General features: G+C 37.4%; 1 protein-coding gene across 23 annotated transcripts in view; it reads right to left on the bottom strand.

The window, feature by feature from the left end:
- Positions 1–26,105, bottom strand: part of KTN1 (kinectin 1) — a 101,423-nt gene that overhangs the window by 42,123 nt on the left and 33,195 nt on the right. For all 23 annotated transcript variants that reach the window (XM_023627778.2, XM_070249438.1, XM_023627782.2 and 20 more), the window contains 14 exons: positions 23,138–23,275; positions 20,992–21,162; positions 19,884–20,014; positions 14,218–14,334; positions 11,844–11,984; positions 9,176–9,282; positions 8,249–8,381; positions 6,544–6,631; positions 3,789–3,955; positions 3,296–3,364; positions 1,883–1,920; positions 1,094–1,184; positions 649–717; positions 74–111 (listed from right to left, as the gene is read on the bottom strand). In XM_023627778.2, the coding sequence (XP_023483546.1) occupies positions 74–111; positions 649–717; positions 1,094–1,184; positions 1,883–1,920; positions 3,296–3,364; positions 3,789–3,955; positions 6,544–6,631; positions 8,249–8,381; positions 9,176–9,282; positions 11,844–11,984; positions 14,218–14,334; positions 19,884–20,014; positions 20,992–21,162; positions 23,138–23,275 (1,498 nt within the window). The remainder of the gene's footprint in view (positions 1–73; positions 112–648; positions 718–1,093; positions 1,185–1,882; positions 1,921–3,295; positions 3,365–3,788; positions 3,956–6,543; positions 6,632–8,248; positions 8,382–9,175; positions 9,283–11,843; positions 11,985–14,217; positions 14,335–19,883; positions 20,015–20,991; positions 21,163–23,137; positions 23,276–26,105) is intronic.

Here is a 26,105-nt window from a genome sequence, read left to right as displayed (position 1 = left end):
CAGCAATATTTTCTGCGATTATACTTGAACATAAGTGTATGAACGGCTCAGAGTACAGCAATACTTTAATCACCTTTTCTGCATCTTCTCCAGTTCATGTGCAGTAGCAGCCTGTGATTGGAATGAGATGAGAATTTCATCATTTCTCAGGAAGCACTCAAAACTACTCTTTCACTTATTTTTACATATTAAAAAGTTACATTTTCATATATACGAAGTGAACAAAGTTAAAGCAATATCATACATTTCTGTAATACTTGTCGCTGTCCAATATTTTATACAGATCACTGATCAACTTTTATCCTAATAAAAGATCTTTATTGGTTAAATGGCAGAAAGCTAAAACAAATCAGTACATTAAGAGTGTTTAAACTGATTTCTCTGATATCTCAAAAGTGATCAATTCAGTGGATCAAACATTGATTTCCACATGAAAAGAGTAATATCTAGGTGGGTTGTAAGAGTTGTGATCAAACAGAAGAGGCCTTCAGCAACACACCATTCAGCCACGCACAAGTAACCATTATATTTACTGTCTACATGAGGAAAATTAGGGCTTGCAATGCCAATGAAAATAAGTGCAGACAAACTGAAATTCTGAGGTAAATGCCCAGATCCACCTGATAAATAAAGTAAATAAAGATCTACCTGTTCATTTGCCAAGGCCTGTAATTTCTGCACTTCAGCTTTTAATAAGAAATTCATATTCTGCATATCCTAGAACAAGAAGGAAAAACAGTGTTAGAAATATCTAATATAGTTGACTTTGAAGTTTGTAAAGCAACTCTTCTGTCTTGAAAAGGTCTCAAAGTGAACATCTCAAATTATAATTTCTTAAATCAGGATGAGAAACCATCAATTCCTGTTATTGAGCATATTTCCCAAATTATCGTGAACTACCTCACGTGAGAAAAGTATTTTAAACTTCTCATCTTAGAGGGCTAAGAGGATTTTGTAGTTTAGAAAAGAGACAGACACTTTTCAAATGAACTCTAGAGCGCTGTCCATTCTTCAGAGACACTCACGCTGACTACAAGGTCAAGGTAATTTGATGCCTGTAAAATACTGCAGCTGTTTATAAAAATTACTGTACCTTAAGTTCCTCCTCTTTACTTGTTAAATGATCATGTTCATTTGCTAAAGAATCTTCAGTCTGTTTTATCTGCTTATCCTTTTCTGCAATCCTTTAACAAAAAATACATTTGTACATTCAATAAACACTTGGAAGTCAAGTCACAAATCAAAGGATTAAAAGCCTTGAATATGATCATTTTTACATAAGTAATTTCTCACATAACTGTACCTTCCATTTCTATAACCCCCTTCAGTTTAGCTACAACTGTCATATGCATTACTACAACTCCTTAAAATATATAAGCCTATTTTAAAACTTGAAGTCAAATATGTTAAGTAATTTGTTTAAGTTGACAAGCCTGGCAATATCTAAATCAGATTCCAGGTCTTCTGAACAAGTGATCCATGTCTATGCAAATTATACAGGACACAAAAAAAACAGAACTTTGTTTTGGGCATACCACGATATAGCTACATACAGAGTAGCCACAACTACTTATTAGACACAAAAACTAACTTCCTTCCAGTAATCTCAAATCACAATGGCCTCTTCCACATAACTGCTGAAGTCCAAATGAAAAAAAGTTTCCCTCTTTTTATGATGAAGACATAAAAGCACAGAATGTGTAATGTTTAGGAACTCAACTCCCTGAGGGGGGAAATAAAGAGCCAAAGTTGCTCCAAATCTAGTTAAGAGTATTCTCTGAATAAGTTAGAATATAAAGTTAATCATAAGTATTCAATCTAATAGGTCTCAGGTTAGTGGTGACTAAGCAATTATAAGAGAAGTGTAGAAAGGCAGGCTTACACTTTATGTAATTCTTCTGCTAGAACTGAAGCAGAGGTCTAAGAAAGAAAAACAGTGTCAACATAAAAGCATTTAAGAGAAAGTTTAAAAGTTGTACAATAATCATCACAACAGAGCTTTAAAAATTAAAGGAAATTAATGTATATAAAGTTGTTAAGGCAGTATATCTGGCTCATGATGCGTGTTCAATAAATGGTAGCTATTATTCTGAAAGCAAATTTGATCACCAACAGCCAACATTAGGGAATTACATATCACAAGACATTTCAAATAAAACAAGGCAAGAGGCCTGGAAACCATATAGCTGACAAGCAAATACACAGGAATAACGGCCACAAAGGCGATTGTCATCCCAGTGCTTCCTTTCCTCAATAACAACTTCCAATAATGGAAGGGTACAGCTCATGATGAAGATAATTCAGTTGTTTGGTAACAGCTCCTTTTTAAAAGGTACTTACAGCATTCTTTAAGTACTTAATTCCTGCTAAATTTCCTAGAGCTACTTCTCAGCTAATAACTTAAGACCTCAATCCAATTTGAGTTGATAGTTTACATATACACATACATACACACACACAAACACCCTTTCCTACATTAAATCATTCTTTCCCAATTACTTTTAGACTATAGTTCTACAAAGAAAGCAATTTTGAAAAAAAATGTTTGCAATCTCAAAGTTTGGGGAGTTTGAACTTGCCTGAACCTTGAGAATAAGTTTTTCATGTTAAAACTACTTTTTACACAGAAAAGTGACTTCCAGGCTGATACTTTTTCTACAAGCAATTTTTAGAATTTTAAAGTTGAAGAATTGAAATTCACGGTACGCATATTATGGAAATAAGTTGGAAGTTTCTTCTCTTTTTTCTTAATGTTACATTATTCATATTCTAAAGGCTATCTATCTATCTTAATAGCAGGTCTTAACAACACCACATGCAAAACTTTGAAGTTTTCGTCATTCACTAGATGGAAGTATAAATTTTAAAATGGTCCTTCTGCATATATAATCTGAGAGCTATGGTTAACATACTGCTATCACCAGAGGGTATATAAAAGTTCCCCTTATTGCTGGTCAATATTTAGTGAACACCTTTAATACATAAACCACTATTCTTGACACCACTTGGCCAATTCCTCTTGCTTTGTGACAGGATGGCAGCTATTTCTTCCTCCTATGGTAAAAACTCTCTAACTCACCTCCCTATTAGTTGTATTTGGATTTCTTTCTTAAGTGTTCTCCCACAGCACTGCGCATAATTTTCAGAGTGCTTTGTGCTCAAGATCATCACTACTGATTCACTGACTAGTCTCCCAACTACTAACCCAGTGCTTGGCACTCAACAGGCACTCAGATGATTTTTCACATGGCTAGGAAGCTATTAGTAATGATAAGCAATAAGAAAGCACCATTACCTGGGCTGCTATCTGTGAATGGAATTGTTGAATTTGAGCTTTTAAAGCTTCGTTCTGCTCCAAAATATCCTTTGATAAACAGCAACCAAAAAGAAGGGGGGGGCGGAAAGTGTACTATTAACAAATATAGCAATGTATTTGATCAAAATGAGTTACAAGTACATCTGCTTATTTTTAAAAAGGCATTCTTAGATTCCAAAAGGCATACTTTTAACCAACAGTGATTAGGCATTGTATTCCAAGAGTTAATTCATAAGACAGAATTATGAACCACGCTGTGCTGTTCCTAACCTAATACAGAAAGCACGAGACTGTGGGTGAGGACACCTTCCAACACATATCCAAACACACCATACTGTGGTACTGCTGGAAGATTAAGATCATCATTCATCACCAAGCCAGAACTAGGATAAGGTGGTCTATGCTTCCTCTTCTACAGACACATCCAACCACTGCCCGTCTTGATTTTTTAAAAAGAAGGAAAATTAGATACCTGAACTTGCATTTGCAGGGCCTCTTCTTTGTTCACCCTTTTTTGCTCCGATTCCATTAACTGCATTAGTCTTTGCTCCAACTGTTGTTTTGATACCAAGGTATCTGTAAGCTTACTATGCAGACTCTGTACTTCATTTTCTTTGGCCACAAATTTACTCTGCAGATCTGTAATAAAACAATGCACTTTACCAAGAACGCTCCCTTTGCCCAGTTACTGCTACTCACCTCTAGTGGAGGCATTACCTCCTCCAGAAAACCCTCCTTGACCCTCTCCTCTGCTTCCTGCCCTGCATGTGGCCCCCCTGAGCAGCTCATGCTTACATTTAGCACAGCACCAGACACACTGTACTCATCTGTCTCCTCTCCCAGAAAGCGTGCTTTCTGAGATCAGAGATTGCCTCTGCTCTACATCCAGAGCTGTGCCCAAGACTTGGCACACAGTACATACTCAAACGTGTCACATGAATGGTACATGGATATTTAAAACTGTTGTAGCATTTCTTGAAAGCATTCTTTATTTCCTCAAAGATACTTTTAGTAAGTTATTTAGTGAATTTCTTATAAATTCCCTGTACACTCCTACCTAGAAAACAGAAAGATGCCGAAAGCTGAAAATGTCCTGGTGTAAGAGAAAGTAAAACTTTTCTGTCTGCTTCTCTTCTTAGCAATGACCCAAAAATAACAGAAAATGAGAAACAAACATAAACCATCTTTGATAAAATCAGAAAACAAATGTAACTCCAAATCACGAGAAATTAAGATAAAATGAACGGAGAGATGATCACTAACTTGGCAGAGTCGAGCACGGGGAAATTGTTCCAGAAACCTAGAAAGGCTCAAGAAATGGAAATACCAGGTATCGTGAGAGCTGCCTCCTGGCCCCATAACATAAACAAGTCCAAAACAGGGAAAGGGGAAGGCCACCATCACCAAGCATAGAAAGGCAAATAGAGAGAAAAAGAGAAAATATGCATGTATGTGTATCATGTATTTTAAGAAAAGCAAGATGTTCCTTCTGTAACAAGACACTAATAACAGAATGGAACACAACTCAAAAAAGAACTCCTGAAAATTAAACATACAATGGTAATATCCACGATTAGAACTCAGAAGAGTATAATATTTTTTACCAGTAACAATAAAAGTTAAAACACTGAATTAATGCCTTCAAAATTCTGTTGGAAAAATTATTTCCAACCTAGAACTCTACATCTAGTCAAACTATCAATCAAGCATGAAGGTAGAAAGAATAAAAACATTTTCAGATACACAAAGGCTCAACAAATGTACTTCAAAGCATACTCTTATGAAGCTATTAAAAGATATGCTATAAATGAAGGAGGAAAGCAAGAAAGATGGCAGTGACACAGGATTCAGAAAACAGGGTAAAGAGACTAAAGAAAATCTCAGGAAGACAGCTATGGAGCCAAACTAGAAAGAAACAAGTACTGGAGCAGGGAGACTGCAGACTTCAGAGGGCCATCCCCGGAAAACTGGACGGACTCTCCAGCATCTACTATGTCGAGAGGCTAGGGGAAGGAAGAAGGTTAAGGGGAGTTTAAACATTGGTGAAATTTTAAACAATAAACTAAAGATTAAGCAAGTTGAAAACATAAAGCAATAATTAGATCCAGGAAATTAAAGAAGATTTTTCAAGAAAAGAATTGTAGTTTTAATATCTATCTTAGCTCAGCAGTGAGCTACCCCGTCATGACGATGTAAACAACAAACACTGATGCAGTCAAAGAGCATGCATAACCATGTCGGGAGAAGGAGGGGACAGTGGGAGGAATGGTGTGGCAGTGTTAAGCCCTCATTTCCTGTGAGAGAGAGTAACAAGAGGCCCATCAGGAGACAGCAGTCTAAGTATAAAAAATACGCTCATTTAGAAATATTATGAAAACACTAAAAGCAAAAGTGTTCTGGTCAGAGTGAGCTTTTACTTTTTATAGTTATACACTTTATAGATAATTATATATAGTTTTTAGTGACAATTCTTTTGGCAAAATTCATGTGTGCTTTGTGGATGAAATACAAAATATTAACTTTAAAAATAAGCTAATGTACCTTAACTTTATATATAAAGAAAAAGGTCTTCAAATATCTTGGGTTCATTTAGATATTGAAGCAAAGGGAAATACCTAGAGGGGGGAAAAGAAATCAGAGGAAACCAAAGGTCTAAAGAGCCAACACTGTATGCTCCTTCTTAGCATGGGGAACTCCATTTTGCTCGCTCACCGCCTCTTCCCAAGGAGAAAGAAGAGTAGCGGAGACGTTAATAATACACACAAATCTCCCAGATGGATTCATCACACTAAGCAGTGCACTAAGCAGTGCAAGCTAGTACTAAGTAACAGTGTTAAGCAAATGACTTGGAACGGTAATGCTCTTGCTGTTTTTCTCTTCACAATATAGGAAAGGAGTCTTTCCTTAGAAACAAAAAATAAAATGAAGAGTTGCTCAAGGAACCAAAGGGAATAACTGCAGAAAGAAAACACACATAACCTGGTTCCCATTAGCCTATCACGGACAATAATTTCATCCACAACTTAATGCTTCAGACAAAACTAGGAGAAAGCTTATTTTTAAAACCCTAAAAAAGGTTAAAGAAATAAAGATACTCTGAAAGTGTAAAAGCTATTTTTATTGAGCTGTAACCAAAATGCCAAATTATGCTTTCTTCACATATGGAGGGGGGGAAATCTTACCCAGAATTAAATGCTAAGTTTACGTGAATACCTCCTTCCTCTTACCTTGCTGTGCTGCCTCATGCTCCGCTGTTCTCTTCCTGATATAGCTCTGAACTTCTTCCCATCTTCTCTCAGCTTCTTGTAGTTGAACCTGGAGAAAGAATACGTCAGCAAAAACACAAGATTTCAAGTAAAAAAAAGGAAAATAGCAGCATCCTCCACCTTTACTGTTGTGTCATAAAACAGCTTATTCCAACAACTACTTTCCTATGCTTTAATAAGACAGGTAGATACGACCGGCCTGAGAATACGCAGATACTATCAGCGACAGCCATTCTACCCTCCAATATACAGGATTTACCAAATTATTTCAGAAACTCAATATTTGTGCTGGTGGATCAATGTAGCTACTACTATGTATATATCTAATCCACTTAGCTATGATCTATTTTCCATTAATCTGCCTTCAGCTGATAGGTTTTCAAAAGACAGGGTGGTATCTTTATTGCTAAATCTCAGTAAGTACCTAAAATTCATACTTTGAGGTACAGCACACCACTTCAATTATGACTATAATCTTCACTGTCATTTATCTACTTATCCATACCCATAGAGAACAAATTCTTTTTTTTTTTGGAGGAAGATTAGCCCTGAACTAACTGCTGCCAATCCTCCACTTTTCGCTGAGGAAGACTGGCCCTGAGCTAACATCCATGCCCATCTTCCTCCACTTTATATGTGGGACGCCTACCACAGCATGGCGTGCCAAGCAATGCCATGTCCGAACCTGTGAACCCCGGGCCGCCAAAGCAGAATGTGCACACTTAACCGTTGCACCACTGGGCTGGCCCCAAGAACAAAATTCTATATTTATAAATGCCAGCCATACACGCACCAGCAAGACAAACAGTAAATAAAAGAAAGGACAATTATATCAATCTCCCATGGGGATCCATGAAAACTTCAAGAAAACAAAAATCATACTATTTTCCAGATTCAATTACTCTTAAAGCCCTTTTAACCCTACTGTTCTGAAACTGGAATCAAGGTATGGTTGTTATCAATGACCTAGGCAGGAATCTAATACATTTAACTTATACCAACTGAACTACACGTTCAACAAATCCTCTCCCCAGTAAAAGGAGGAACAGACAATTCTACTCAACATTCTACCCAATGTGCATCTGCTATAAAGTATAAGAGAAATGAATCTATCCTCTCTCAATTAGCCTGAGCAACCTCATGCATCTCTTCTCAGTATGAGCATCTCATGGTACCCAGTACCAATTTGGTGCCTAAAGAAACAATGTGTGATTTGTGTACACCATGGTTCAAGTGAAAGCAACTGGACCATTCCTTGGTCTCGTGCTCAAGCAAAGGAAAATCATCTATTCCTATACTGGAATAAAAACAGGCTCTACCGAACTTACTGAGAAATCCAAGTCACGGATGGTAAGCGATGCTGAAGGTAATTTTAACTACATGATTTTTGCCTTACACATCTAGACCGGAATCTCCATATATAAGCTGAAATTCTGTTTATACGTGCCAATCAGCTAATTTCATTTTTCATATCTTCAAACAGTCTTTAACTTCAAACTCAAGCCAATATTCGATTCTTTCATTAGTGCGCAAACTTCTATACAGGCAGAGCACTTAGGCCACAGGTCCCATTAAGCCTCAAACTACATTTCTCAAACTTATATCCCTATTTAGGTCATTGAATATCTACATTATTTATGAAATGATAAAGGTTGGAATACGTCACCTTTAATTGAGTAACTGCTTGCTCAGCATTCTTTTTCTGGACTTCCTCCTGCTGTAGCTTTCCTGTTTTCTCAGTCAGCTCATTCACCAACCTGGCATAATCCTGGCGCAGTTTATTTAATTCAGCAGACTGCCTGAAAACAGCAACTGGGTTAGGAACCTTCCATTATCACAAACACATATAAAGAAGAGATAAACAAAACATTTTACATTAATTTTGCTGAGTTAGTAATTCCACTTACAGCCAACTGAAAAGGAATGCTGTTATAGAGACTACATACTAATAATGAACTTTGGTTGAGTATAATCTCTGTATCATTCTGATAATTATACAAATTCTAAAATCACTTGAAAATAATCAAGAAAAATGGATGACCACACTCATGGGCATGAATCAACATTGTCATTCCCAAATTGGTATCTGAAATTTTATTCAAATCGACCAGTCAGTATTTATTCTAGTAATCATGCTACTAGTCTTCTCTGGGGCACCGTTTCTCAAAGCACGGCCCAGAGCCAACCACATCACCATCATAAGAAATGTGTCTTAATATGCAGCTTCCTGGGCCCCACTTCAGAGCCCCCACTTCAGGGGGCAGAACTCAAGAATATACTTTTTCAACTAACATGCCAGATGCTCTTCAGAATAATACTATAAAAGGGAATAAATGGCTTAAAATTTGTAAATTCAGTCTCATAAACGTACAGACTATTCCAGTGGTAGCACTAGAATTCATCATACAGTTTAGCGGAAGAAGTTCTGCACACAGCAAGAGAACTGTTTTTGAAAATTATTCATTTTAAAAAATTTAAAAAACAAGTCTAATCAATTACTATCAAATACCATATTGATGATTCATGAAAATACTCTGCCATTTAATGAAAATACTCTGCCATTCAATTAGAAATAAACCATTTGGAAACATACTTGCTTTCCAGTTGATTTGTCGTGTTGCTGACAGCATCTCTCAGTATGCCATTTTCCTGCTTCAAGTGAGCTATCTCTGCCTCCATCTGCTCACGAACTTGCTGGAACTAAAATTATTTTACACACACACATAAGATTTAGAAAACAATGACTGCCAAAGCTAACTTTTAAAAGAAACTTTATTATGATAAGAATGTAAAAAGCATCAATAGAATGAAGTTTCTACTATCCTTTTCAAAAAAACAATTTAAAGGATAAATTACATTTTGATAGTGATGAACATGAAGTAAATACAAGCTGCCACAGCATTCAAGAATGCAAGATGCTAGCTGCCATCATATGTGAAATGCAAGAGAAATAGAGAGATGATGTTTTAGAACTAAAAGATGATTTAGAACTTCTTTCCTAACCAAGGGACTTACATAGAATTAAGCGTGTCTTGATCCTAGAATATGTCAATTTTACGTTAGCAATATTTTTAATGAAAGATTTTAGAAATCAAAAATTTAAAAACTGAAAATATGTTCAATACATATATATTAAGTTACAAACTGAGCCACAACCAAATACATGGCAAATTCGTTATACGAAAATGTACTTGCTAAATATTCTGGCCTCTAATTTTTTCTTTCAAAATTACAGAATCAAAAGATAAAGAACCCTGAATCTTATATTCCTATAAGGACTATGTCTTACTTTAGTATGTGAAATAATCTTAATTTTTAGTAAGCCTATTCAATTAAGAGAAATTAAAGTATTATGTTTCTATTTTTCAGAGCACTTACTGTGTGAAATCTATATCCTGTCTCTATAAACAATCAAATAAAAAAAATGATGAATCACTCCAACACCTTTCACCCTCAATAAAAGATGTTGCTACAAGGACTTGACTAATTTTCAAATTAATAGTAAGTAGGAAATCAAGAAGAAAAGACCTCTTGAGGCTAGTAAAATCAGTTCTTCAATAACCTGATTAATGGGAAAGAACATTTCAAACGGCTGGGGGTTGGGAAGATGGAGGATTGGACTAAATGAAAGCACAGAAGCTCGAGGGTAAGAACCTGAAAATAGATTCATTCATTTCTTTTTTGCTATTAGAGGCATTTCTGTGGAAAACATTGAGACTTTGACAGTGGTGAAGGATAATTTACAATTTTTCAGCAGACTAGCAAGGTGATGAAAGTAACATTTTACACTCAAAAATATGGTACTAATCACATGTTAGAATGGAAATGAAAGACAAATGAAGAAGGTGCTATAATTATGCTACTATGAAATACCAAACTAAGATGATGTCTAAGAATTGAACTCAAGAGTACTTAGAATTAAAGTATCTTTAAGATTTCAGAACAAACTGTAGACTGGGCAAGAGAAAGACAAGTCAAAGGAGTCAAGCGTAAGGGTAATAATGCCTCGAAATATTAGAAGATGAAAACAACCTGATCAAAAGCAAGAGTTCGATTTTAGATGTATGTTAAATTTGAGGTGATGACAAGAGCTTCCAAACTGAAGCATCACCCAGCAACAGAAATAATTTCAAAACGTCACTGGTCTAGAAAGTTCAATTAGGGGGAATATTATAAGCCCTCTTGACAAGCAGACCCAAACCAGGCTCTTCAATAGCCTGTTTATCTCAAAAAAAAAGAAAGAAAGAAAGAAAATAACAACAAAATCACTGGTCCAGACCTAGCTGGAATCATGAAAATGGATGATATGTGTAAAAGACGGACAGTAAGAACTGAACTTTCTAAAATGTTCAAAGAAGACAGGTGAAAGTAAAAACAATAGACAGAAGGTCACTTAGGCCAAAACCTTAGGAGTTAGCCTTCATTATCAGTTCTCTCTTCCTTTCTCCTCCACTCTATTGCCAAGAGACAATCTCTCAACTCATCCCCTCATTGTCACTATCTGATCTCAGGCCCTCCTTCTCTGACTTGGATTCCTGCAAAAGCCTTCCAACTATCCTATGTTCCACTCTCCAAATGGCTGCCAGAGTAAATACTAACACAATCACCCTGCTGGGTTGCTCAAATTCCTTCACTGGCTCCCCAGTCTTCAGGCACACAAGGCCCTTTAAGACAGGGCCTCTGTTTACTTCTCTGGCTCTTTGCTTCATTCCAGCCCTGACTGCCAAATATCACAACTCTTACTGTATTTCTTACAAAGCGTTATCACTAGACAACCTGGATCATAAACATGAGTGAACTCATTAAAAAGCTCAATCCTGGGCCCCAAAACAGACCCAGTGAACCATCATTTCTAGAGATGGGACTAAGGAATCACACCAAATAATAACTCTCATACTCAGTGCCCCTTCCTTCTCTCATTCACCTGACAAAGCCTAATTGTTTCAAAAGATTCAACACAGTCCACATTATCATTTCTAACAAGTCTTCCCTATCAACCCTTCTCCTCTCCACCTCCCATCTCCATGGTTCCAAAGCACCCAACATTCACCTCTATGGTAATGGAGTATTTACTGGTCAGCTTCCAGCCTCCCCACCTCATCCCCACCTAGACAAGTTGCTTACTTTAGGACAGGGAGCCAATTTAACTAGTCATTGTACCATGGCCCAGCAGAGGGCCTTGCACATGTTAGGCACTTAAAAGCCTGCTAACTTAAATGAATGCAAACATTTCACTTTGCTTTTAATGAGTGAAAAGATACCTTCATCTGCATCTGTTGAGTCTCTTGATAACTGACATGCATTTTGTTCTGAAACACATTATGTTCCTTTTCTAATGATCCAATCCGATCTTTCATCCTTGCTATAACCACGTTGCTCCTTTCTTTCTCTGTCATCATTTCCTAGAAGAGTAAGCCAGAAAAGAAATTAGGAAAAACTTATTTTAAAAAAGTACCATAAGACTACAATAATATGAACAGACTTTTAACACCAGCAAAAATAACGTCAGTAAACTAATCATAATTCTGAAATAAGTATTTGCTTAAAAAGTAAGATCAAAGTTTTAGGGAAAAAACACTGTTTCTTCTGCATCTTACCCGCTCTTTACGCCTTCATAAACACTTTGCTATTCTGTTTACTCGTACTGCAAATGCACTTCCTGGTCTAAAAGTTAAAGAGTTGAACCTGGAATAAATTCTACATTCTAACTTGATTATAAGAAAGAACACTTTTAAAGCAAAACAGTTGTCTATTATATGCAGGCACTAGCTCTCTATTAGGGTACAGGAAAAGGCCTAAAAAAGAAGAGTCTAGAAGACAAAAAAAAAAAGAAATCTCCTTCCCAGGGGAAGAGATAAGGATAAAATATGTGCACAGCAGAATGGAAGTTCGGAATGAGGGGAAATAAAAATCAGATAGCGAAGTTTTATTATCTTCCCAAGTCAAATCTTAAAAGACTGAGTTCATTTTTTGTTGTAAGCATTATGAACGCCTAGAACAAACAGCAATCATCGAAGTACAAGAAAGCCAAGGAACTACAACGTCTTCCGCAGGCATGATCAGTCCATGCCCCCCGCTCTAAGAAAACTGCTCGACAAACTTTAAGATTTTTATGTAACTGACGGTTGCCCATAAGAATTGGTTCAGGGGCGGCCCCGTGGTGAGTGGTTAAGCTCTCGCGCTCTGCCACAGTGGCCAGGGGTTTCGCTGGTTCGGATCCTGGATGCGGACATGGCACCACTCGTTAAGCCATGCTGAGGCGGCATCCCACATGCCACAACTAGAAGGACCTACAGCTAAAATATACAACTATGTACCAGGGGATTTAGGGAGAAGAAGGAAAAATAAAATCTTAAAAAAAAAAAAAAAGAATTGGTTCATTTACATCTGAAAATTGTTATACTGATGCATACAAAATACACTTAGGAAAAAAGCATACCCACCTTAAATGTACAGTTCAGCAAATTACCACAAAGTAAACAGTTACCTTTTTAAATTTTTAAAATACTGTCAGAAATTTTTAAGGTATGGCTACACAAAACTATACTAAAGTTTCCAATCTTAAGGAAACATGCTTATTTTAATAACAATTTTGATTAATCTTAATCTGACCAAATTTTCCCACTGACTTTATTTACTTCAAATTCACATAGATGATTTGATTTTATATTTGAATGATGCCATTCTCATAATGTCATCAAGTAGCTACGTGAATGATGTGAATGAGGCAGAAAGAAACCTCATTTACTCTACTCTATTTAATTCCTAAAAGGAGAAACAAGCACTTCAGGAGGAATGAGACCACATTTTCTACAGAATTTCAATTACGTTCTCAGCCTACATAATTTATTGTTTTGGAGATATAATTGCCATAGCCCCTTGTATTAGTTCCAAGTGTACAATATAGTGATTCAATATTTGCATACACTGCAAAATGGTCACCACAATAAGTCTAGTTAACACCCATCACCACACAGTTACAAATTTCTTTTTCTTGTGATGAGAACTTTTAAGATTTACTCTCTTAGCAATTTTCAAATATGCAATACAGTATTAATTATAGTCACTATCCTGTACATTACATCCCCAGGACTTATTTATTTTATAACTGGAAGTTTGTATCATTTGACATGATTTCTGCATGATTTTTAAAATGTCTTTTCTTTTTTTTGCTTTTCAGAGTAAACTTTCTGGGGTTTGAAGAACTCATTGATTAAAAATTATAAATATTTATCACAAAAACCTTTATAAATAAATTATCCATGTAAGAGTTTCACATTTACCCTATAAGCTGGATTTAAGCAAGATCACATCAAGTTTCATGCTTCTATAGAGAATAATTCTAGGTCAGATCCAATTGAAACATTCTCCCAAAATCCAAATGCTTCCGTTATTCTGAAATTAAGGTATCTTTTAGTACTGTATTTTAAATTCATAATTCAACAGCAGACCATAATAACCTGAAAGAGTGAGACCCCACCACCACCACCACCACCACCAAAATTCTAAAAGAAAATGACTTTTACTGGGTATAAACTTATTACACAAATAAATCAGGAATTACGGACAATTTCTAAAGTCCTTCATTGCCTCTGATTTAGAAAGTATATCCCTTAAACACAAGACTGTCTTTACCTGGGTTAACTGCTTACACCGATCCTTCATAGCAGCAGCGTCTTCCTTCACAGCAGCAAGCAACTTGTCTTTTTCTTGAAGTTGATGTACAAGTGCAGTCAATTCTCCTTTACTTGACTACAATTAAGAAATCAATACAGAATTAGTAATAGGTACATGGGCTAACAAAAATCAGGAAAATGAAGTCTCTAATATCAAGTGTTCTAAGGCCAATGCAGAGTCCGCTATTACATATAAAGTAGAATGACTGCCAAATACTAGTCAGTTAAATAGCATTAAGGAAAGTCACTGTCATCAGTATATATTCTGATGCATATGATAGGACACATATCAATCAAGAAACAGATTCTTAAATGACTCATAGGACTTCCAGAGTCAAGACAGCATTCTCTCCTTCTCTTCCTAAAAGACCAAAAGAGGAGTATGAAGTGAAAATGCGAACTGCACCAAAATGAAACACTCATCTGTAATGTGAAAGCATGATATGAGGAAAGACTGCCAACAGCAGTGGAGAGCAAACACAGGTGCGCGACAGCCCTGTCAGCATATACCCAAGATCACAGACGGTCCACGGGCGCAGTGTCCTCTGATGTTAACAGGCATGTCCGGAAAGGCAAAATCAACAATTCTCCACTTGACATCAGGAACAAGCAAAGATAGAAGGTAAGAATTTTCCTGAAGGAGGTCTCGAGAAGCAGGAGGAGGAGGAATTAAGAAGAAGTCACACAAACTTTACTCAAAGAGAGCAGCTAGTGAGGCAGGGTCAAGAGAGATTCTCTACAGTGAGACTCTCTATAGACACGTCTTTATCTGGGAAAAAAGAAAAGCTGAAAGAACTTATTTGCACACAGCCCACAGAGAACACCAGTTAGCCCTGGCCCTTCATTATCAATCTCCAGGCACAGAGATGATCCAAGAGGAACACCCCTCACTCAAAGAGGAGTACCGACCAAAGAAAAATAAAACAGGGTCTATGTAAGATATAAGCAAAAAGGAAAATAATAAGAAAACACAAATGGTAAGTGAAGAAAAATCACCAGAAAAAGACTGTCGAAGAGCAGACAAAAATCATGATAAAAAATATCACTATGATTTTTAAAAATCTAATATAGCACTCATTTCCAGAAAAACAGGAGCAAAGAACAGAGCTCACACAAAAGAGCTCAGAGAAAAGATACACAGGATGAGTTGAGATATGAGCTGGCAAAACCTGAAGTAGAAGTAAAAGTAAGACCATCTCAGAAAGACAATCCAATTAGAAGCAGCAAGCAGAAAAAGATACGCTGCTGAAAATACAGTAGAGACACAGAGTCCAGGGTGGAGAGAAGCAAATAAAAAGAAGTGGAAATAAACCAAAAGCTTTATTTTTTTTTAGAACTAAAATATGAGAGATAAAGACAACAGGCATCCAACATATGCTTAACTGATACCCATGGTTTCAATTATTTTAAGGGACACTGAATCTCATGATTCAAAATACATGCTTTATCCAAAAGTATATGGATAGAGGAGTCAATGCCCAAGCCATATTACAGTAAAACCACTGCTGAACTTCAAAGAGGCTGCATTCTCTGACGGCTACACAGAAGGGTGCACACTGGGACAGTCCAATAAATAATAATCACTTGGTTGACTGCCCAAAGGATGGTTTTATTGTGAGCGTGTAGTTTGACAAAAATACACAAAAAGCGTGCAAAATTCAGGCTGGTCTTGGACCTCTATCCAGCAATATGAATGTAGAGAACAGTAATACCCTACCAAATTACCATTCAAGCACAAAGACAACTAAGAAGCATTTTAACTTGCCAGTATTTGGGAAATAAGATTTCCACGAGCCCTTCTCAAAAAAATACCAAGAAAAACAACTTCAGCCAACAAAGAGATGAATACAGAAGCTAGCAAAAGAACGGGTATCAAGCTTTGAACCCACCATTAAACTGTAGAATTATGACTAAACAAAATTATAGTCACAAGACAAACACTAAATATCATAAGAATATGAAAAACAAATGTTACAATTAACAAAAGTTGAGAGGGAAGGAAGAGAGAAGGTAGGAAAAGATTTAAGTAGGCAGACTTCCTCCTGTTGTATAGCATAAGACCAAAATGGCTAATAATGAAAAGTTGAAAAATCACATAATGGAGGCAAGTACATTTATAGAACAACACTAAGAAATTAATAATCAACCAAAACAATTAAATCGGAAACATTTTCTTACTAATAATCAGATTAACAGTTAATATTTTTGAGCAATTACTATATGCTAGGAACTCTAAACACCTACTATGTATTATCTCATTCAATTCTCAAAACCTGATTATCATTTCCTTGTTAGCGATGGGGAATCTGAGGCATTAAGGTTAAACAACTTACCTAAGGCCACAAAGCTCAAAGTGGCAGAGCCCAGATCTGAATTCAGGAAATCTGACTCTAGAATCCAGGATCTTAACCTGCCCTCTAAAAAACAGCGGTGTCTTGTAGCTTAAACACAAAGGGATGTGTGCACACACACAACACAGCATCTCCCCTCCAGCTCTGCAACCCCTCCAGCTTTTACTCCATTTTGCCCTTCCTATCGAAGCTTACTCAAAGTAGACGCTCACTGGCACCTCTCCTACTCATTTGTCACTTATTGACAGTCCAGTATTCCAAGGAAACTGCTTTCACTAAGGATATCAAATCCAGTTTTTCAACCCTGATCCCTCTTTATCTCTCTAAAGCATGTCACTATTGACTTTTCTCCCCACCCCTGAACTCTCTACCCTCCCGAAGCCTCTATGATTCCACTGTCTCCTGGTGTTTCGCCTCCTTCTGCTCCTCTTTCAGTATGCTTTATGGTGGCTTTCTTCGCCCTTTACATGTTGGTGTTTCTCAGGGTTCATTCTTGGTGGGTTTTTTTTTTTTGAGGAAGATTAGCCCTGAGCTAACATCTGCTGCCAATACTCTTTTTTGCTGAGGAAGACTGTCCCTGAGCTAATATCCATGCCCATCTTCCTCCACTTTATATGTGGGACGCCTAGCACAGCATGGCGTGCCAAGCGGTGCCATGTCCATCCGCACTGGGGATCTGAACCCGCAAACCCCGGGCCACCGAGGCAGAAGATGCATGTGAACTTAATCGCTGTGCCACCAGGCCGGCCCCTCAGGGTTCATTCTTGAACTGTTACCACTCCCCACATCCTCTCCGGTCTAACATACGTCCACCGTGCGTATCAGTGATAGTGGATTACTCTCCTACGTCACTCTCATCACAATCTTTTTTCAACTCCAGAGAAATATATATTCAACTGTGAAAGGATGATACCCACTTAAATCATCCAAAGGATCCCTCAAGCAACCTTCTCAGATCTTTCACAATGCTCTACTCTCTCTTCCTCTACAAAATGTTCACAAACACCACTGTGACCACATCTGTCCAGTTACTCAAAAGCAAAACCAAGCCTTCCTTCTAGACTCTTGGTCGGCCACCACAGCTAACTGGTCAGCAAGTCCTCTACTCTTCTATCTCTATTCTGTGCCTGTGCTGCTGGCTCCTGCATTTCTTTTTCCCCTTTCTCTGGTGTGGTGAATCATTCACATCTGGGACCTCGAAATCTATTAAAAGGTCTGACAAAGACTCAGTTTCTGTAACAGGAAAAGAGAGAAATTAAACTTACCTAGTCTCTCCCAGATACAGAGGACCTACAAGGGCACTGAGTCCCTGCAGGTGACAACAGAGCCACTTGTTGAGAAAACCAAAAGAAGTTTTTTTGTTTTGTTGTTTTGTTTTTGGTGAGGAAGACTGCCCCTGAGCTAACATCTGTTGCCAATCTTTCTCTGCTGCTTAAGGAAGACTATCGCTGAGCTAATAACCTGTGTCAGTCTTCCTCTATTTTGTACGTGGGACGCCACCAGAGCCTGGCTTGATGACCAGTGTGTAGGTCCACGCCCAGAATCTGAATCCACGAACCCAGGCTGCCACAGCAGAGCACACAAACTTAACCACCATGCCACCAGGCCAGCCCCAAGGAGATTTAATCAGAAGCCAAAAGGTTCCAAGGAAGAGGGGAAAACGTGAAGTTTCAAAATACTTACTCAATTTCAAACCACTATCTTTAACAATCCCCAACTTCCTCCTTGGCCTGCCAGAAATAGCTATGGGGGGAGCCTGATTTACCGGCCAGTCTCTGCAGGTCCGAGCTGTCCTGAACAATAAAATGACTACTGTCGCTCCCATAAGCCGCCACCACCTTCCTTAGTCACAAGAGAAATACTTAAAGCAATTATTTTTAATTTTAACAAGCAGTAATTTCAAACAGTTAGGTAGTCACACAGTAACTTCAGCTGGAGGCTTTTCCCTGCTAGGAGTTTTTCCCAATCCCCACAAATAACTAAAATCCATTTATAATATACTTACCCAATTAAAATGAAGTAAGTCAAAGGATAAATTCTTCAAGCAAAAATTTCACTAAACTTCCTTGTAACAGAACAATCTTTGTATCCAAAGTCACACAGAGTTATCACACTCACTCTGATTATCCTCAAACACCCTGTTTACTCTGGGCCATTAGTGGCACCACATGGAGACTGTCCCATAAGCATACTACATTGTACAATGCCACAGATGTGTAAGCGAGGTTGTCAATAGATACCTGGAAGTATGAACAGACTTATAATGCTAAGATAAATGCTATGACATAAGAAATTTAATTATGTTCTAAATGCAATGAGAAACACACCAAAGGGTTCTTAAAGCAGTGAGTAATATAACCTGATTTATCTCTTTAAAGGTCACCTTGCACTTGTGTGGAAAAAATAAATTAGAGGGCTAAGAAGCAAAGTGGAAACAATGACTAGGAGACTACCAAAGGTAATGAGGTGGGAGGTGATGGCTTGGAGTAGGGTGGTCTTTAAGAAAAACAGAAGCCACTGGAGGCTTTGAAGCAGATAAGCAGTTAGGTGGTTACATGGGTGGGTGTGTGTGAGTGTTTGGAATCAGAAGAGTTAAGTCCACCATCTAATATCGAATACTAGACACCACATCATCTTATCTTACACAAGTAACACTTGAAAACTTGTCACCTTTCCCAGTATGACACAGTACACAAGACAATATAGTGAACATGACTCAAGAGAAATTAAATATTAACTCTATGGATTGTTTTTGTTTTTTTACAAATTTTAGTCAGTCATAGCAGTGATTCTACCACCCAAATTATTTCTTTTAGAAGGGTAATATTACACACATGCATGCATACACACACTCAACAACAACAAACATTCCCAGATTCTTCAAATGGTGCTATCTCCAGGGCCAAAAACATTCCATATATGCTATCCAGAAGTGACCTGACCTTGCCTTCGACACTTGCAAGCAGAGCACAGCAAGGGACAACTTAGCCAAGTGCCAAATGACTTTAACATCATATAAATCATCTTACTTATACGTAATTCACTTTTGTCAAAACCTCAGATGACTCAGACACCTGACTAAACTAAATAAGTATACTGATTAGTATGGATATATGAAATAACTTCTGAAGGCATTCCAGAACTTTTAATGTGGCTGTGTGCTTTGAGGTGTGAAGAATGGGAGGAGATGATAATTTCTGGCTCTAGCAGAAGTCTGGCTTGGTGAACTTCTAATCCCTGCTCCCAAACATGCCCATAATCAAAAGATGCTCACCTTCTTTAAAGCATCCTGTATCACACCAGACTTCTCCTTTAGCAGGTCTACAACACAAAGGGCCTCATTTTCAGAAAACATCATAGTCTTCAAGGACAGAAGAAAATCTTTAAATTTCACTTCAGCATTTTCTTTAAAAAGAAAAAAAAGTTGGCATTTAAAAGACACAAGTAATAACTTCAGCAAAGGTAAGCATCAAGAATTTTTGACCCAGAAAGTCAATAACCAAGAAAAAATAGATTTACTTTTCAAGTCAAACAATAATAAATGCACCAATCAAGAGAGAAAACAGTGTTTATCACCTTTAATAAGGAATAATTACATTAACTGAAATTTGCTCCAGCTGCAGAATACTAAAGTGCCAGTATGCCCTCATTTAAAAAAAAAAATCACTCAAATGTCCAGTTATGCTAGTATCTATCCTAGAGATGTTCATAAACATTCTCATTTAACCTTAATACTCGTGACATATAAAGCAAATTTTACAGATGAGAAAATAAGCTCAAAGATAATTACAGAAGGAAAGCTGATTTTACAAAGATTAAATACCTACCAGTGATTCTGACATCTAAAAAATCCATGCATCAACCCTTCCTGACTCACCCCTCAGCTGCCCTGGGGCCCTTATGTCAGCACCAACTTCCTCTTCTTAAAAGCAACTGTCGCCCAGGGGACCCACAGGGGCCCAGGGCTTTTAACACTTCAGCTACATTATCAGTTTAAATAGTGGGGACAGCGGGTATACAGGAACTCGCTGTACTTTCCACTTAATTTTCCCATAAACCTAAAAGTGCTCTTAAAAAAAATAAAAGTCTATTAAAAAATAATAATAAAAGGCAGTCGTGAATTAACATAGAATGTCGTAGGAGATAACAGTAGAAGGGAAAAGATCAGCGGACATCAAACAGCTGTGAGACCTGGGCAAGTCAAATTCCAGTGTCCAGCTATACAAAACTGAGGAGGTTGGACTAGAAAACTACCAACAAATCTTTCACTACAAGGATTCTCCTAGTTTTTTGCAATTCATTGTTTCTATGAGAAAATGTACTTGACTCCATCAGAACTCAAAAATGTGTTTCTTCCATATAACAGGCATTCTGCACATTACCTTTGTCTGTTTCAGTCTTCAATTTTTTAGCCCCTGTTTTCTGGATTCCTTCTACTTGGTCAGGTTTAACCAGATCAATAACCTCTCTCTTATCCACCACAGGATTTGAGGCAGCATTATCCATCAAAGGAATGTAAGGAGTTGCTTGAAGAAGGGGTTCGTCTACCAAGACTGCAAGTTAAGTTAAACAAAATTTTAATTAGGGTTTTTTTTACAACAGAGTAATTAAATAACATGTATGCAATGCATACTTTAATGACAAATGCAGTTATTTTCAAATCTCTAATACTAGCTCAACTTGGCTTTAAACTCCTGTTTTATCATTTAACAAATCAAAACACTCTTCTAAGTAAGCAGTACCAGTTCAGTATTATTTTATACTAAATCATTTAAGTCATCTAAAAGTGTGTAGCATCTATCTTCTAACAGTAGTGGAAAATTTCTTATTATATATCCTTTATATTTTAGTTAGTTCTCATTTTTCTCCTGTTTTAACTAAGAATCCATTCACATTTAATTAGTGCTCAAGGAAAACTATTAATTTTTATTTATGTTAGTATGCTGCTGAATTCTTACTGTAATTGATAATTTATTTTTTTCTTTGAGGAAAATTAGCCCTGAGCTAACATCCACTGCCAATCGTCCTCTTTTTGCTGAGAAAGACTGGCCCTGAGCTAACATCCCTGCCCATCTTTCCCTATTTTATATGTGGGACGCCTCCCACAGCATAGCTTGAAAAGTGGTGCATAGGCCCACACCTGGGATCTGAACCGGCAAACCCCAGGCTACCAATGCAGAGCGTGCGAACTTAACCACTGGGCCACCAGGCTGGCCCCAACAATTGATAATTTTTAATTGAGTTCTTTTCACTTGCTAGGTACAAAAATCAGTCATTGTTCCTTGCAAATATCTTCTCATTTCTAATAGATATGCCTCTCATCTCCATGGCACATCTTCCCACACTGGTTAAAACCTCCAGAACAACATTAAAAGTGGAGTAAGGAAGCCTCCTTGGGGCCAGCCCAGTGGGGTAGTGGTCAAGTTCACATGTTCCGCTTCAGCGCCCCGAGGTTCACAGGTTCGGATCCCAGGTGCAGACCTAGCATTGCTCGTCAAGCCACACCTGGAGGCATCCCACATAAAATAGAGGAAGATTGGCACAGACGTTAGCTCAATGACCATCATCCTCAAGCAAGCAAAAAGAGGAAGACAGGCAAGAGATGTTTGTTCAGGGCCAGTCTTCCTCACAAAAAAAATTAAAAAAAAGGAAGCCTCCTTATGTTATTCCTAATTCTAATGAGAAAAACTCTAAGAGTTTGAACATTAAAGTCTCATGTCTCTTGGTTAGAGATACAAACTTCTACACCCACCTGGAAATCTCTCTATAATCCCACCTTCTGTAAAAACCTTTTCAGTATGTATAGTTCTTTTAATTAAAATTTACAACATTTAATCTTATCAAATATTTTTGGGTAATATTTTTATATACCTGATTGCTTGATATGTCATAATTTTATTGCAAATAATAAAATTTCATCTTTTCCCTTTCCAATTTTACTATTTTCCAGCACTAGTTGATACCACAACCCAGGATTACTTGAAAATCACTGCTGAATCTACAGTTTTCATAGCTAAGTCTTCCCTGGACAATTATGAACATATAAAAATTGCTCCATCACTTTTAATTGGATGCTTCCAAATATACAGGCAATTATGTTTAGGAAGTAACTGGGAATGCAGGATAATGATAGACCACAAGGATAATAATGTCCTCAAGCATAAAAAGATTGGTACTTAATTTGTACTTAATTTATACTTAAAAAGTACAAATATTTCAGAAATATTTTTCTTCTATAGAGATTGTATGCTATTTACACTATTTCCAAAACTCAGTAAAGAACACTTATAAATGCTTTGTCCTTTTTCAATTTCGATAAACCTCCTTGTGACAAACTCATACCCTGCCCATCTGTCAAAGCACCACAAAGCCACAGGGTCCAAGAGAACCCTGGACTGGTATCAGTGTTCCAGTTGGCCAAGTACACCTCAGGCTGGGAATTACAGAGCACACGAGGTCTCTCGAGTCCTTGTCCTAGTGTACTTCTCTCCAATGAGTACTTATAGAATACATAGCTACACAGTTTACCGTTTTCTGTCTTTTGCTTCTTTGACGAAACTTTCTTCTTTCCAGATGCACTTTCCTGTTTAGTCTCTTGATGGAGGGGTAGTGATTCTTGCTTTTTTGAAGGTGCCATAAGAGTTTCCACCTTTTTATCCTGATCATCTTCATTAAAAATAAAAAATCACCATAGCAAACAACGAACACACCAGAAAAGATTCAATTATTATTAATGAATAATTCCAGAATGCTTTACCACCCAAATTTTAAACTGATATAAACTCTCTCACTAATAACTTATCATTCTAGGTTTCTTACTCTGCTATACCTGCTCTGTAACTTCATCAAGACTTCTAGTCCTTATTCCTTCTCTTATATCCCACTTCTCAGGCACTCCTAGCCCTTACTCAGCCTGTAGGCATGATCAAATCTCTATCATCTTAAAAAACACCCTTCCCACCACTGTAATTCCTAGCCTCCCACACCCATTTCCTTCTTATATTGACAAAAGAACAGTCTGTAGTTCCTTTTCTATCAATCATTTCTCAACTAACTGCAATCTGATTTTTATCTCCTCCATTATATGCATGAAAGGATTTACTCAGGTCCCTAGTGTCCCAAATGCATACTCTACCAATAATACCCTTTAATCTTTATTTGACTTCTATTTAGTGTTTCACACTATTGGTCTCTATCTCCTTAAAATTCTCTCCTCTCCTTTATGTTAAGTAAAATAAACCAGTCACAAAAGGACAAATACTTATATGAGGTACCGAGAGTAGTGGAATTCATAGTGACAGAAAGTGGAATGCTGGTTGCCAGGGGCTGGGGGGAAGGAGGAATGGGTGTTTAAGAGTGTTCAATGGGTACACAGTTTCGGTCGGGAAAGATGAAAAAGTTCTTGAGATGGCTGGTGGTGATGACTGCACAAAAATATGAATGTACTTAATACACTCAGAAATGGTTAAAATGGTAAAGTTTGTTATGTATATTTTGCCTCAATAAAATAAATAAAATTTAAAATTCTCTCCTATCAGCTCCCATGATAACTCTTTTCTTACCCTTGGAGTGCAGCCTCCTTTGTGAGCTGCTCCTACTGCACACCTAATACGCTTGTGTTCCTCAGAGTTGTGTCTTCAATTTAAATGCTTTCCGTGGATGATCCTGTCTACACCCATGACTTCAACTACTATTCATGCTTAAGGCTTCTGAATCTACATTCTAGCCTTATGCCTGTGTACTTACATATCCTACTACATCCTGAATTGCTTCCTATGTAAATGGCCCCCATAGGCACTCGAAAAAACAGATTGAAAGCATTCTTGACATACACGTCCACACTCTCTCCACGTCCACACTCTCTCCAGTATTCCCTTTCTTAATGCTACCAATGACCCACCAACCAGGGGTTCGCACTTTTTCTGTAAAGGGCCAAACAGTAAATACTTTAGGCTTTAACAGACTGTCATAACTATTCATCTGCTCTTGCAGTGCGAAAGCCAGCCACAGATGTATGTTAACAAATGAGTATAGCTGCACTTAAAAAACTTTATTTATGGACACAGAGGTCTGAATTTCATGTAACTTCCACATTTAACAAAATCCGATTCTTCTTTTAATTTTACAAACCATAAAATGTAAAAACCATTCTTGGCTCATGGGCCAGAGAAAACAGAAAGCACGCCACATCTGGCTCACAGGCTGCCATTTGCCAAGCCTGATCTAACTCAGAACTTGGGCAATCAGCTGTGATCCTGCCTTCTCCTTTATCTGCCATACCCTATCCCAGAAGGTTAGTCATGTCATTTTTCACTTAATAGACCTCTCTAATCTACTTTCTATTTCTTCCGTCACTACCATAGTTCAGGCCTCCAACTTAACTTTGGAAAATAATAACCTCTTAACTAGCCTGCCTACATCAAATACTATACCATGAAACCCGTCCTCCCAAGTTCTGCCAAAGACAGCTTTCTAAAACATAAATCTGACCTTGGAAGCTAACCTGCCTGAAAATCTTCAACAACGGCTCAACTATAGGGAAATCCCAGCTCCTTAGTGCTGTATACAAAACCATCACAATCCAGCCTCTGTATCTTTTCAGCTCCGTTTCCTACTACTCCTACCTCTCATTTCATTGTTCAACAATGCAGTGCACCCATATACCTTTGCACCTTCACATACGATATTCTGCTAATGTGAATGAGACCCCACTACTTGCCTGGTGAAGTGATTCGTTCTGGAAGACCCAGCTCAGGCACTGCCTCCTCTGTAAAGCTTTTCACCCATAGGCCTCAGAGTAGCAGCTGTTTTGGTCTCTGTACTTCTTTCTATACCTTGTACATTTCTTACATAAGTCGTATTATATTACTGGCTGACGTCCTTCTCCCCTACTGAAACATGCTTACTTTTATTTCTCTAGTACCATGGCTTGCTCATAGCTGGCAAGCAAATATTTAAAATCCAATATGTCTAATTTAACACTCCACAAGGTAAGATACACAAACAACTTAACGGTACACACGAGTCCTTTTATACAGAGTAAACCGTTTGCAGTTTCACACATCACCAAGCCATTTCTCACGTCCTTTCCATTGCGCCTATTAACCTCTCTCTTTGGAATACCCTAACCCATCCCTCCCCAGACACCCACAAAAACTAGCTAGTACTTATTCATCCTTTAAGATTAATTTCAGGCATTACAGCTCTAAGAGGCCCATCTTAGAACTCCCATACTGGTTTAGACATACCTAGATCATTATACTAAATGATCATTACACTAAATTTTTATATAATAATAATCTATTTTATGTTTGTGTCTACAGCTAGTATGTGACTACCTTGAAAACACACTATTCATATCTGTAGTCTTAGTATCTAATATAATGACTAGAATAAAACACATGTACAGTAACTGCTTGTAAAATGAATCAATCAAGGTGAAAAACTGTATCTGATATATCTTTTCATCTTTAATTTCTACCACACTCACGAGAAA

The sequence above is a fragment of the Equus caballus genome, chromosome 24, assembly GCF_041296265.1.
Source record: "Equus caballus isolate H_3958 breed thoroughbred chromosome 24, TB-T2T, whole genome shotgun sequence".
NCBI classification, from domain to species: domain Eukaryota; kingdom Metazoa; phylum Chordata; class Mammalia; order Perissodactyla; family Equidae; genus Equus; species Equus caballus.
The sequence above is the reverse complement of the archived record's forward strand: the minus strand, read 5'-3'. Positions and strand labels throughout refer to the sequence as shown.